The 15,291-nt window shown below is 44.3% G+C and overlaps 2 protein-coding genes across 2 annotated transcripts in view; one reads left to right on the top strand and one right to left on the bottom strand.

Moving 5' to 3' along the window:
- The window catches only part of Ap-2alpha (adaptor protein complex 2, subunit alpha), a 25,950-nt gene extending 18,741 nt beyond the window's left edge, over nucleotides 1-7,209 (top strand). The window contains exon 15 of the mRNA XM_078195897.1: nucleotides 6,381-7,209. The gene's annotated coding sequence lies outside the window, so the exon portion shown is untranslated. The remainder of the gene's footprint in view (nucleotides 1-6,380) is intronic.
- LOC144478210 (uncharacterized) overlaps nucleotides 1-15,291 on the bottom strand; it is a 16,976-nt gene extending 1,685 nt beyond the window's left edge. Inside the window, exon 1 of the mRNA XM_078195959.1 lies at nucleotides 15,193-15,291. Within this exon, the coding sequence (XP_078052085.1) occupies nucleotides 15,193-15,258 (66 nt within the window). The 5' untranslated portion in view covers nucleotides 15,259-15,291. The remainder of the gene's footprint in view (nucleotides 1-15,192) is intronic.

The following is a 15,291-nucleotide window of genomic DNA, read 5'->3' as shown; positions in this document are numbered from 1 at the left end:
AAACTCTTTGAATAGCCCATCTGCGAATAATTACTCTCGCATTGGAACGCTTGTACATTAATAATGAGAATTATTGCGACTGGACTGGGAACCTCGGTACAAAGAAAGCGTGTTAACCCTCTGCACTCGAGAGGTGACTCTGTATCATTAAAAATTATTTCATCGCTAGACTCCGAATTTTTATAAAAAATAAAAATGTTCTGCATCGGTTGTAAAAAACATTCTTTCCTTAATCATTCTACTAGATCGAAAGCACTTAACGCTTCAAATTGCTTTTAATTTGTACGTCAGTTAAAATTGTCTCATAAATTCATAAAATCCGCAAACTATTCATCGCTTTCGAAAATAATTTTCAAATCATCAGAACTGTTTATATTTAAAAAACTGTTCCAAATACATATGTCACAAGACTCGATTCTATTAGCGTCAAATGCAGTAGTTATTAATCACAAGAACTGGAAATACTGTACTTCGATAAAACTATTTTAGATTTACAGTTAAAATGTCTTCGAGTGCAAAGGAGTAATACAATAACATTTCTAATGAGATAGCAAGGTCTTTACTGTTTTAACTGCCTCGAATATACCAACTGCGAGACAACGAGAAAATTGAAAGGAATAACCGGGAAGAGTATCCCTCGATACTTAAATCAAAGTAATTGTTAAATCTCGGTAATGCACGCGATTCCATGCATTTGCATACGTTACGAATCCAATCCCTTGTAATTTTCAAGCAATTAGAAACTTTCCAGGAAAAAAATGTCAGGTCTCCAGAATTCAGCTGTTCGACAAGGGGAAGAGGGATGGTCTCTCTTTCTAGTCATTTGTGGAAGCCAAGAGCAATTAGCAGTGGCGTCCAATTAACGGAAGCCCCCGAGGAGCAAAGTCGGTGGTAAACTCGGGGAAAATCGAGGAAGTCGATGGGGTTTTGAACGCGGAGAAAATCTATAAAGAGTACTGAACGAAAATGAAAAGGAGGATTGGGTCCACGGAGTCGGTTCGGCTCGCAGCTGGCAGTAGCCGGCTGCTGGCACGCGCCAACGGTCATCGAGACATCAGGTGCATCATTGCACCGGGCTCCGATCGTGAAACTGCCGATCTTTTTCTTCTTTTTCGCCGCTTTCATTTTCTCTTCTTAATCACGGGATTCGACTCGATTCTCTCTCGGCGACGCGACAAATCCGCGACGATCTCCTCGACCTTTGCTATCTCCGAAACCTTTTTAAAGGTGCACACCGGAAAAATGCAGTCTGCACCTTGTAAGCGAATTTTTATTGTTACAACTTTCTTTTTGTTCCTCCATTGCGGACTTGTGACAACGGAGTTTAACAGAGTCTCGCTAAATTGAACGTGATACTAATGTTTACATAAACATTAGATATAACACGTGTTGCATATAATTATTAAATAGTATTTATATATATTATTTATATATTATACTATTATTTATATATAGTATTTATTATATAGTATAAATAGAAAGCTCAAACTTGCGATAATAAAATAAAATAATATTTCAATTTTCAAGCGAGGAGAAGAGCGTTCAGCACGTGCAAGCAGTAACAATTAATTTTATAATGTATTTTGGAAGAGACAACGAATTCGAACGTCGTTAGCAGAAATCAATGTTAACTTATTGAAAATTGGAACGAGAAATCGTTCTGAGACAAGCGACGAAGCCCGCAATTATTTACTCATCGACAGAAGATCGATTCTTTTTGAAATGTCCAGGTGGACGTCGAGGCGAAACTGCGAAATGGAATAATGGCTCGTTCAGATGGAACGATGGTACCAAGGATCGATGCATCGACAATGGGATAGAGTTTCGTGGACGCCTCGGTGACTTTTAACGCGAGCAGAAAACTTAATTGTGAGCTGAAGCAATTTCGAAGGAAAGAAAGAGAGAGAGAGAGAGAGAGAGAGAGAGAGAGAAAGAAAAAAAGGTGAGGGCCGGAACACGTACAAGTACTGTAGGTGGGTAACGCATGCAGGTAATATACGAGGTGGAGAATGAGGAGAAGGTGGTTCAAAGAGTGTCATCTTATCGGTGGCGTAACACGAGCTAGGCTCCTCACGTGTAAGGATGCACCCTGTCAATTTGCGGGTGAAACGAGTTCGCTGAAAAGGGTTAATAATAGCGACCCCCGTCTCCCGCGGAACAAATTACCCGACGACCACCATATACGACACATGTCGCTCCTTTAATAAATTACAGTGGCTGGCCAAATTATTATGAACACTTCGGAATTATTCTTCCGTCGTGGTATGATCGAGGATGGTCCCAAAAATAAACTCGTACAAGTGATAATATCTTTTTCATTGCGAAACGTGTATCGTGCATTTAACCCTCTTCTATCTTCTGAAATAAAACTATTTATTTAACTACTGGACTACCTGCAAGTAACTATACAATGATCTAAATCACCCAGCAACAAATTATTTTACCGCCTAGTAGATTGCTTTTTCGTTATTTCTGGACCTTCGCGTGCCGCGGCTAAAAACGATCGTACAATAATTTGAAACAATTGTTTCCATTTCTACACGTGTAATTAATAACTTGCTAGAAATATAAATGTGCAATAAGTGAATTGCAAAGGGTTAATTCCATTGCAGCCGTTGCTATCAGTTAACATAGGAACTTTTTATCAGTTATCTCAGTTTAAGTGACAGATATTTTAAACGAGTATTGTTAGGGTTACAAAAAGTACTAAGGAGATCCTTACGCCGATCTACACGATCAAAGAAAGCGAGACAATTGCTCTTAGCCCCGCCAGATCGCGGAATCGCTCGGACTCGTCGCTCTACGGTGTTCAACTGGGAAAAACGATCGGAAATTATTAAAGCCCGTTTCCATGGGGCGAAATGCTGCATCGTGGCTCGCCTTGTCCTTCGTTGATTGCACCGGCTCCTCGCGAGAATGTAATTTCCTAGCTTCCCGTCCGCGAACCCCTTTCGTTATTGATTAAAGTTAAGAACCCTGTCGGAGGACGGTTCCCTTCCGACTATGCTCCACTGGCTACCGAAGAAAATTATTTTTCAGCTCCCTTTACGCTCGCCGGTCGTTGCGCGCATCCTTTCGGCCGGTGCAATGTGCAATTTCACGCCGAAAGCATAATCCGTTCTCGCACGAGCGGACCGCTTTCGAAAGCCATCTTTTCATAACCGAAACTCAATTCTTCGACTGTAATATCTCGAAAGGATACTTTGTGCTATGCAAACAACCCCTCCACACTTCGCTAACGTCGTCAGACATGTGGCAATCTTGTAATTGTTATTTACGAAAAGATAATCGAATTGACTCTTTGCATGTTATATATGTTATGGATATTATAATCTTTAGAGTCGTAAATGCAGTGTAGCATTTGCGACGCTTTAACCCGTTCGCTGTCAGCGTTACTTGTGTGCGATGATCACAACTTTGTATCTCGCGTAAAGAACGTGAAACGTATTTTGTGAATATAATTATTGAAAATTGTAACGCATGGCACGTTATTTCGTGAATTGAATGCTTCTCTTTGATGACATTTTTATCATATATTGTAGGATTATACGATGGGTTTAATACTTTACTCTCGAGTGGTGACTCTGGTGCACCATTAAAAATTACTATATCACGTTTCAAAATAATTTTAACATTAACAAATCGGATTGTCAGATATTTTTTAGACATCCTATACATATATGTACGCTAGTAATGCTGCTAGCGAATGTGTTCAAATTTGAGGTAGTTCTTTAAGACACCCTTAGAAACGTCAAACTTCGAACAATTTTTCCATAGAAACTTAGCTAATAAATACCGAACAAACCCGGAAAGTTGATTCCCCGGTATCAGGTACAATAACTTTAAAAATGGTAACAGACATGCTACTACTCTGCGCGTCGTATTTCCATCGAACCCGCTGGGACGTAGCCCAGAACTGCAAAAGCGCAAAATACGGGCAACTTTATCGAACGTTCTTGTTAAATTAGACGATGCTTTCTCCGTTGCAGGCTGTTACGCGAGCACGGTGGAGTGCACCCATTAAAACGAGCGCTGTTTTCAGCTGGCATAAGTGCTGAATCCGCGTCGATGCTCGAAAAGGGTCGGTCGCCCTGCGATTACTAAATATAGCATCATCTCGAACACATTACATGATTCTCTCGTTCGAGATATAACGTAAGAGCCGCGCATTACACGAAAAAAAAGGAGGGAGTGGTGAATCGATCATCCATAAATCGATGTTATGCCGAACCTCTACGCGGGCGGGGAAGCACGCGTTACGCTTTGCGAGTTGAGAGAATAAAAAACCGGGGGAAATTTCAATGGCACCGCTGCTCGTCGACCAGGAAGGAATGATTTTCCGAATTGGAATTTATTGGCGCGCCAATACACGCTGTGAAAGGAGAAAAAAAGAGGAAAGACACAAAAGCCATCGCAATTACCGCTTCCGGTTCGCCTGTATTGCCGGAAGTCCTATTCACACGCGTCACTACCAACACCGTCGCTTCCGCCGTTATTGTGGATCTACGGACACCTATAAATTGCTGACCCCTTTATTTCCTATCCCCCAAACTCCCCTCTCCCCCCGACTTTTTTGCTCAATCAGTCGCAATTAACGTCCGAAGGTTCTGCACGCAAAATTACCGCATCTTATTTTACCTTCGGAATTCGCGCTATCTTCAAGCGAAATGAAATCTCCGAGTGTGCAATTTGAATCTTTCAAGATTTTATTATTGTTATATTATTATTAAGTAGTGTAAAGTGAATCCGTATCTCTGACACCTGGTAAAAGACGAAGGAAATTGCAAAAATTCGAAACGATAGCTCGGATGAATTTTTAGATACATTCTCGTGGGTCTATTTCGATGCAACTTAGCTTAAACGAAAGCTGGACGTAACTACTTTAAGAGAGGGTAAATTGGATTGCAATAGAATGACGAGATTATTTTGAAAAATTAAAAGGAATCGACCCCTGACGTCATGAGGTTTGCGAGATCTAAAAAAAGAAGTTCAGACGGATTTCAAGAAATGTTCCCGCAGAGCTATTTCTATGCTACTTTGCTGAAATTAAACTGGGTTACAACACTTGGTTACAATTGTATAAGAAATCCGATCGCGTCGACGACTGTTCGGTATATCGGATTAGCGGTACGTTGCACAACCTAATATTTTTATACAGAACGCGATACTTCCGGACCGACTTTTGTCGCATCAGTTGCATGCGACAGCAACAACTGGACACATTATTGCTGTGACTGCGTGTGATACCAAGGATTATTGTATATTCATGATCGTTTTCCATTTTTTCTAGCGGCCAATTTAGATATTACACGCGCGATGGTATGTCGTCTTTTGGCAGGCGGACGGTAAACATATAGTAGAGGCTGACCGCTTCGTCACGAGCGAATGACACATGAAACAACTGTCACTTATAACCGCTCGCGGCTTCGATATTTCGACAGTCTGCTAAATTGGCATCCCCGGCCCCTGCCCACTGTGTTTAGTCAGCGGCGCGTGCAGCGACCAACGAGTCAACCGACTTTTGTCTTCGCCTTCCTGTGCGAGCACAGAACGCAAGCGACACGCATCCAATACACACGTATATCCAACCACCAAATGCACTCCGTTCCACCGCTGCAATTTGAATAGTTCGTTTGCCAGTGATAAAACAATATGCCTTTTAAATTGAAACCAGTCAATTTCAGTCGAACAGCTGCCAGTTCATTGTCGGATAAAAATTCTCAACCATACCGAAATTTTCACGTTTCATTTTATGGAATGTTTTCTCATATTGAATTCGACATGGCGCATAGAATTCCTATAGTTGCCTTAGATGTAGCACGTTGAATATTTCAAATAATTGCACTGAGGATTCTAGCTCGCCCCATTATTGTTTTACGCCCTGAAGTGACAAATGATTGGAAAAAGTAGTTTAATATTTCCAAGTACACGCCTTACATTTCATTTTAGTATACATTTCACGTGCATACCCATTTAAGAATATTTTTATTCTATCATTACACAATATTGTAAATAGGAACCAAACCTACTCTACTGGAGATATTAACTGTTTGTACTCGGAAGATCAATCTCGTACACCTCCCAACGACTTAGAACAAATTTATCAACTATTTCTCTGTGCAAAGTCGAATCGAAATAAAAATCGTACGAGAAATAATAAATGCAAGATTATATGTCATTATTTATGTATTCTACATGAGATCACCTTATGGTATAAATAAATAGATAATTAAAAAGAAATGTCTCTTCAAGGTGAATATATAATGTCAGCTACGTCTGGCAACGAGTTTAGAGGGTTTAACGATTGACGCTACATAGAATGTAATTATTAAAAGAATTCTTGAATGTCTGTCATAGTTAACTCGAGTCTTGTTTTACAGAACCGTGCAAAAGTGGTTCGGTGGACGTTGACGAACGGCGGCGACCGAGGAAGTCGAGGCGAAGAAAATGCAGGAAGGCCAGTTTTCCCCGAGTGTCGGCCGTCGCACCCTGTTGCACTGGTGCAACGGTCCGTGGAGTCGAAGGGGTTGCTAGCCCGCGCACGTGTTCGAGAGGCGGCGGACAGGCGAGCACGAAGGAGGACAGAAGAGGACAGGAGACAAGAGGCGGCGAAGCAGCGGCTACGAGGAAACACAGCGTCGTATGTATACGTAAAGGTATGTTTCTGTCACGGCACGCTGAACTTTTCCCCATAGGTCCCGTGAAGGGCGAGGGGACCGACCGGCCCCGTTTCCAGCCAGGAAGGCCCACTGACGCTCGAGGGTGAAACGAATCGGCGCAGCTGCCGAGCCAACGCTGATAATTATCTTTGGCCGCCGCCACCACCCCATTGTTCCTTCCACCGCCGCCACCTCCTCCTCCTCCACCTCCTCGTGCAAGGCCCAGCGAGGTCCCGAGGGCCCTAGGGCCCCAACTCGACTTCTCCTACGCAGCTGCGCTCCGAGAGGGCATCGCGAATGAGGAGGCGGGAGACTCGAAACTTGGTCGCTTCGGGCTCGATCCTCTTCTCTTCGATCAGACAGATATATGGCCCCTTTGCGGCACTGCTGTTGCTACCCGAAAGATTGCGAGAGGGTTGCGAACGCGGAGGTGCGAAATACAATCCGCACCTTTGTGCATTCATGAGGCGAAGACTTTTTAAAGACATCCCTTTACACCCGATGCTATTTTATATCCAAGACCTTCCTCCCGACTTTGGTTATTTCCATTCGAAACTCTTTGTATTTGATGCAAATAAAATCGAATCTAGTCTCTCACACTTCAATTTTTATAGTTTATTGAACAGAAATGTATAAATTATTTTGTATTATCGGGTTCTTATTCAATTTTACACTTTTTGGTATAAAAGTGTTATAATTAGACTACGGATTTCATGCACTTATGCCAAAAAAAATGGGTAAGTATAAGAGTAGGAAAGACACGAGATAAACGTAAGTTCATTTAGCTTCTACCTAGTAGTAACAGTCTCAACGATAATAAAGTATAATGTCAATGAATGGAGAGGAGAAGAACGTTCGGACACTTATCGCATAGTACAATTAGTACTACATACTACGCAGTTCGTTACGCGCTACGCGCACAACCACTGATCAACTCGGGAGTTAAAAGAAGCAAAAATTAAACTAAACGTTGCACACGATAGAATGCTTCATCTGACCAAATATTTTTCCAATACATATAACAATCTAGTAATTTTTAGAGTGTAGGGTTGAAATAGTGTTCAAACCCTTTGCCACGCAACGATGTACTGGCAATGAATATTTGAAACAAAATCTGCTGTCTGCGACGAGACAAACGGCTGTTACCTAAAGGAACAGAACGTTTCGTACATTTCCAATGCAATTTTCTAGTGAGACGGTCCCAGTTAAATTAGAACCTTGATCGAACTGCCGCTCACGAAATTGGACAAAGAGACTCGGGAAAAGATCAAGGCGCAAAAGGTGTCGAGACAGATCGGTTGGAGAATTTCCCAACAGAGAAGACAGAAACGATCGCTGCCCTACCTAGATCGACGTTCACGGCTCGGCGTCGTTTCATATTCCCGTCTCTACCTCTGCCATCTGGTCCTCAGCTTTTATCCGCGAAAAACTTTTCCCTTCGCAACAATTCCCACACGGCAGTAGCGGTTTCCGTTGCAAACGCGGCGCGACGGTCCCGCGGCATAAATAAGGAAAAAGCGGCGGGGTCTGCGGCGAAACGGAAGAAACAGAATGCAGGGAGGCGCACGGAAAACCCTGCCATGGTGCCTGGTCCGAAGCTGTAACGCCGACGCGTCATACGTCTGGCTCTGCCACCGAGAAAGAGCGAAATACCGACGAGGATCGAGAAACCGGCGAGAGCTAAAGTATCTCCAGTCGGTTCTATGAAAAAACCATAAAACCACCGGGCAAAATCCGGGCGAACCCACCCGCGCACAGCCTTCCAGGGCTTTTGTATTCTGTTTACACGCGATCTTTCTACTGAGCCATTCATTCCGCGCCATCTTTTGATCTCTCGCCCTCTCCGCTCCGTTTAATGTTCTATTCCGTTTCCGCGTGGCTCCTTTTGTTTCAGCCTCGGTCCTCGTTTCTGTTGTTCCACTCGGTTTACCCCCGTGTCTCTCGTGCTCCACACCCGTCGTTCCCGTGTGTCCCCACGTCTCCCGTGCCACGGGTTTTCGTTAATTTCGCTAGAATTCCCCTTACTCTTGTTTCGCTGTTTTCGCCGGACCTCGACGCACCGTACAGTTATCTCTGGTGTTCGTCGACCTTTCGGCCTGAATCCTAATGCATATATGCATGCAACGCGCACGCGGACGCGGAATAAAGGGCTCCCCCACCTACGTTCGTCCTTCCGATTGTCGTTACCGGGCCGGCATGCGAGTACATTTTATCTGTACCCGATCGTTCCCGCCGCAACGCCGCATGGATAATTAACTGGCTGGAATTGGAGGCAGACACTTGCCAAGAGTTCGCCGGCGACCCGATCTTACCTGGATCTCTCGGGGCATCGGGCATTCTTCTTCATCGATGATCACTCGGCTCGTCGCACAAAATTTGGCGGAGGTAGCGGACCATAAAAGTGTCAATTTTTAGCTGCGTTCGATAGCCGAGATCTCGGCCCTAATTTTGGTATAATTTTATGCAAAATTAATTATTGACACCCGGGAGGTATGCAATTTTGCATATATTTTTCAAACGTAACATTAATTTCACCTCGCGTGTCAAACGTTACTTTTTAAAATTATAAAAAAGTGTAACTAACAGAGCGAGAGCTTTTACGTGTAGCCAGTGTGTTTGTAAACTTGTTCCATCGCTTTACAAAAACAGATATAACTTGTAAAATATCAAACAGGTCAATTAAAATATAAAACATGTTACTTCATACGAAATAGATCTATACATTTCACAACTCGATTTGTTATTTTAAATTGCATTTCACGGGCAATCACGAAGGTTACTATTTTTAATCATCCGGACGTTAATGCGTTAATAACGAACATGTCGATATATCAGCGACCAATTGTTTATCGTTCCAACATCTCATCGTCTTACTCCTTGCGCTAGATTTTATCTGCAATTCTCTAATGCGTTACTGTGCAGTGTAAGCTGCATTTACCGGCACGTTTAAAGGAGAAAAACTTATTCGCGGATAAAAAGGAATTCTAAAGAAAAGCAGGAAGAAGGCCAGGAATAGGAGCAGAATGAGGCCAGGAATAAGGGTAGGAAGAAGAAGAGGCCAAAGAAGAAACGCGGCGAGGAATACGAAACGAGGCGAATAGTAAAAAGTCGAAAAAACCGAGGAGCCGGAAGCAAAGGAAGCTGCAGGTTTAATGCCGGGACGCCTAGGGATCGAGGAAACTGGGAAACCCAATGTCGGAAGGATCAGACAAGATGACAAGTCGGAATCGCGCCGGGCCAGAAGCCGTGGGAGCTGACAAAAGGCTAGCTGTTCCTGAGAAAGCTCGTTTCCACTTCTCAGCACCGCGAGCTGGCCCGACTATTCCCGCGCGTGCTAACAAAGTGCGGAACACTGTCACTGTCCACTTGCACGCGAGCGTGGGTGGGGTCGAATGCCGGCGATCAAGGGAACCGTTTTAACCTGTCACCGTCGGGAAACTTATCTCTCTTTAAATGAATTCTTACGTGGGAAATCGACGATAGACGGTTCCCGAGTTTATTCCGTGGCTCTCGAGACTCGGGACTCAGGTTGCTCCAATCTACTCGCGTGGTACGCTCTCCGATTAGTTTATCAATGTTTAACCACTCAGCTGTGTCGATTGATTTTTTAGATCAATTTTATAAGCAATAAAGCTGAGTGCAGTTACTTCTAACAAGTTGTTTTGATACTTATGAGACAAGCGTTTTAGCGTAAATCGTAGAAGTATTTTTGTTGTATGACGTAAAATTACCATTACCTTATGTGAAATTCGATTCATCTTTCTTTTCTTTTCTTAAATATATATTTTATATATTGTGAAAGGATATAAATGGGCACATAGAGGGTTATGTTAAGTTGCTTTACAGCCGTCGCGTTCGTAAATCGTTCCTCTTCTTCAATTTTATGATAAACAGTTCTTTCGAGCTTTCTTCGATGAAGTTGTTTCAATTCAGGAAAATTAATCATCCGTACGATTATTACTTTTTCATCCAAATATAAATGAATAAAAAGAACGCAAAAATGATGACAAAGTGAAGACAAAGGCACGGCAATTTTTCACCCCAAATGTAATCGGCTCCACTACCCTATCGTACTAATAACTAAAATTAATTTAGAGAAGGAAGAAAATTCTGTCTGTCGTTTCTGGAAGGAAATCAAATATTTCTCATGTCGCGTAATCGTCTATGGTCCATAACAATGTATTTATCCAGCAACTCTTTCGAAGATCGTTTCAAGGACCGCAAATGCCATCAATGGAACTGAATGATCTATCGTTTTTTCATTGAAGAAAAGACAACCGAAAACTAGATACAGAGCGATATTTGTTTGGAGAAATTCTCCGGAAGAAATGTAACGACAGGAGGGGTCGCGACGGACCCGGTCGCCGTCGCGCGAGCATTAATCGTCGGCGTTTGTCTGGAGCGGTGCAGGGGCCACTCGACCGTCCCATTTACGCGGGTCTTTTCAATTGCTCGCTCCCCCGGGCAATCGATTTCCGTGTGGCTTGTGTAACGACGCTCCGGGAAACCCCCTTTGTGCATACGCCACCGTAAAATCGTTAAATATTCGATAGGACTCGCGAGACTCGCGCGAATTTCGCCGAAGAAACGTGCTCTCGTGAAAGGCGACCCATTTACCCGCGACGCCCGGCAAGCCCGAGCCGAGCCGAGTCGTAGCGGAGTGGGTTAAGGAGGAATGCAGAAATTCGCATCCGCGAAAGTCTGTTTCGCCCGTTCGGCCGTGCCCTTGTTTATTTATCCAATCGGAGACGCGCCGCGCCGCGCCACGCCGCTCAATTCCGCTCTTATTCGGCGCTCCGGGTTTTCCGAGTCAAACGCGCCTTTACGCTTCCCGATTAGAGAAACTGCGGAAGATCGACGAGGAAAATCGTGTCGCGCGTTTTCGTCTGAAGCCACCGCTGACGTAAGAAATTAGATCAATTAAAAGTGGCGCTACTTTGCAGTTTCATCACGGGTGCAGAAATACAGATGCAAGTAAAGGGGGTGCGCTACGACGAAAGCTTTTAAATATTTCAAAATAAAGCCAATGGTAAAAAGAAATTTGCAAGGGTCAAAAATTAACGGCGGATAACGAAGTTAATTGTTATTTAAAATTTTGTTTAACGTTTGTAATTGTCCGCAGTACCGCTAAAAAAAAAGATTGATCGGAGAGGAACAGGAATACTTCTTCGGATTCTTTCGGTGTTACCTCAAGTGGTTCAAGAAATGGAATCGCTGGGATTGAGAGAGGCAGCGAACGAAGAGTGTTTGTCGAGAACATTATTAAATTGACCAAATTGCGTTTTTCTGTATTGCCATCTATGGAAAAGAACGCGATGACTTATTGGCAAACCTAATAACATTAGGTACTTCGCAGATTCTTTCCCAAGCGTTCTGTTCGAATAACGTCCAGTGGATGCGGCAAAGCAAAGTGGAAAATCACCTGCAAGATCGACGACAGGGCTCGGCGCAGGTGTTAGCGAAGTCAAAGCAGATCCATGAGGAATAGACCAGGCGGTGGGACGTGCGGTCTGGCTGCTCGTGGGTTCGGCGTGGGTTCTCGTAGATGTTGTCAGCTCGCTATTCAGTTCACTGGGGTATTTCGTGGTTCGCGGGGCTCATTAGCATGCCATGGGAACGGGGAGTCGGTAGATCCGCCAGTCCACGACCCTGCCGCGACCTACGCGTCTCCTCGGCCCACCGCCGCACCGCTACCACCACCGTTGCCAGCGAGAGTCAGCTACCGCTCGCTGCCTACGCGCTTCTTCGGGGATATCCGGCTTCCGGTGCGCGCCGGAGGTAACATCTTCCGAGGAATGGGAACGTTTCGTTTCACTTTCCCGAGACGGAGCTCCCTGTCGCGAGGGGAATTGAAATCGCGACGGAAACCGATGCGCCACCCACGCCGGCGTCGCTCCGTGTTGCCTCGATTCATTAATTTTTGCGCCATCCAGGGGAACGCCGACTGGGCTCGATTTTCCAGGCCGGTTTCCTCCCTACCCGGTTTACCCGAGTGAACCGAATACGGTGAAAATTTGAAGCGAGCGCTGCATTTGTCTAGGCTCCTACCTCCCAGCCCGTGGGAATTGCAATCGTCAATTTTTAAACTCGGATTTCCGACTCACTTTTGCTAGGCCGGCTCGCTTCGGCTACTCGCTGTTCAACGAGCAGAAGATCATGCTCCGCAACTGACTTTTGGCAACGGTATGCAATCCGCGGAATTTTTCATACCGACAATCTTATTTACTTTTACCTTTCGATGGGAACTCTTAACCCCTCGCGCTACTATTTCTTTACCTCTATCATTTATTTCTATTGTATGACAAGCGTTTCACTTTGATGTTTAACACTAAAATTGCCGGGTGGTAATAACTGGTGTTATTGACTCGTACAAAAAAGAAGATTATATTAATTTTGGCTTTGGAAAGCTTTTGTTATAAAAGTTACTTGTAGAATTGTGAAGTTAGAAACCGAGCATTTTCACCGCGGTAGATTTTGTATTAAACGTTGACAATAGGACGGCAGACTTTGATTTCAATTTGAAACGCGTAAATAACGTCCCCATTCAATGGATTATACATGAACTTTTAATAACGTGTCTGACAAGATAGGGCAAATGGTTAAACGATGCGAATAATGAACGTTTAATTCTCAAACCAAAGTCTCTACGTCCAATGGACAACGTCAATTGCGGTCGCAATTATACTGCTTCAAAGTACGCATATTGATCAAAAGAACTTACGAGTCCAATATTAATGAAAACCATAATAAGAGAAAAATTGATCAGGCTGATCAAAGAGTCCTGATTTGAATGGAAAGAAATTGCTGCTTGCAGAAGTTTGCTGCGTGTGCTGCGACCGCGCGGAAAATCCCACGGGATAACGAACACGGGTGAGCCAACTCGTGATTCTTCGTTAAAAGGTTGAAAGGTTAAAAGGATGTGGCAGGTTTCTGTCACCCGGTGTACAAGGAAAATTCATTTCGAAAGGGCATGAAACAAACGCGAGGCTCGGCTGTGTTACCGCCGCATGCGGCACCAGAAAACGGGGAAACGGGAAAACCGTGCAGAAAACGGTGCCGCAGAAACAGACAATGAAAAAAGGACGAGGGTCCGAGCTCGTTATTCCAGTAAGACGTGCAGCGGGGTGGCGAGAAAGCCGCCCGCGCCGCTGCTGAAAACTGTAACGGTGCTCGACGGGTTTTCAAAGTCGCTTTTGCGAGTCGCTCGGGCGCACCGATGCCCGTTAACGAGCCCCGAAATTAACGAGTCGCGAGCCGAGAAACTCCGCGGAAACTCCGCGGGAACTGTGCACACATCCCCTCCACCCTTTTCTGTCCGCGCTATCGCGAGTCGAGGGCCCGCCGAAGAACAGAGACTTCCGGCTGGTTCGCCGGCTTTGCGTACAATATACACTTTGAACCGTGTGTCTTAGCTGTTGACCGGGACACAAAGATGGCCCGCCTTTTCGCTTCGCTAAACGAGTGGCCTTTATCTCGCGAACGGTTCAAGGGACACGAAGTGCCCCGAACAACAATGACGCCCGAGTATGGTCGTGTCCCAGATACCCTGCCAGGGGAGCTTCAAACACAAAAACGAAAAGGGAGTTCCGCGTCGAGCGAGCTGCACTCGAGAAGTGCATCTTTTTTACTCGCACCTGCTCCTCGGCCAGAGAATGGAAAGCCGAGAATCTTTAAAACGAGATGGCGGATTTTATGAAAATTATTTCTCCACGGTTTCGACGCTCGCAAGGATCTATTAAATCCGATGGTAGCCGACTCTTCCAAATCGAGGCACGATATTATTTATTTATAATTATCGAGCAAAGTTGCTAACCGCGACAATAGATTCCTGGAGATATATTCGCCGGCGTAATTGTCGAGAATTATGGTTTCCTCTGTTCAAGAAGGCCGCACCGGTGCGTTCCTTGCGCAATTCATCCTGTTTCGGATGCAAATCGAGCTCTCGCCGCGCAAGGCGTAAAGCAAACATGTTCCTCGAAGCAACAAAGTGTCTCCGACAGTCTAGTTGGACCAATAATATAGCGACAAGGATTTTCACGCTTTTATACGGATCGTTAGACTGTGACGATCTTCGTGAATAGTATCACGGAGGGTGAAAAGCTCTGTCATAGCGCTTGACACGATTTTTTTTAACGATTACTGAGTGCATTCGTTATGTTTAATATTTCCGTGTCACTGATTAACACAATACGGCCCGAGCAGTTTGTGCAAGAAGTATTAAAGTTTTAACTAAATTAAGTTTTAACCGTCTTTACTTCTTAGCATCTCGCGAGAAATCAAGGAAATGACTATTTTTAGTCATCCGAATGGTAATGGTTAAGTATCCATTCTTTGGATTCAGTGGCAATGTTTCGTAATCTTGAAATCAGAATTTCTGCAAGAAATGTTCAATACTGAAAGTCCAGAAGACGTAAGGGAAGGTGCAGAATAGTCGAATAACTCTCCCTCTCTCTCTTCGATTCGAGACAATCGGAGACGCTTTAGACAATAGAATCATATAAAATCCACCCTTAGAGATTGAAAATTTCCTTACCTCGATAATAGCAGCCAGGAAACAAGCGCCCAGGGCGACGAAGATTAATCCTCGAGCAGGAATCATCTCCGAGACCTTCTTCTTCGCAATGCTTTCTTG

This window comes from Augochlora pura, chromosome 2, assembly GCF_028453695.1.
Source record: "Augochlora pura isolate Apur16 chromosome 2, APUR_v2.2.1, whole genome shotgun sequence".
Taxonomy (NCBI): Eukaryota; Metazoa; Arthropoda; class Insecta; order Hymenoptera; family Halictidae; genus Augochlora; species Augochlora pura.
The sequence above is the reverse complement of the archived record's forward strand: the minus strand, read 5'-3'. Positions and strand labels throughout refer to the sequence as shown.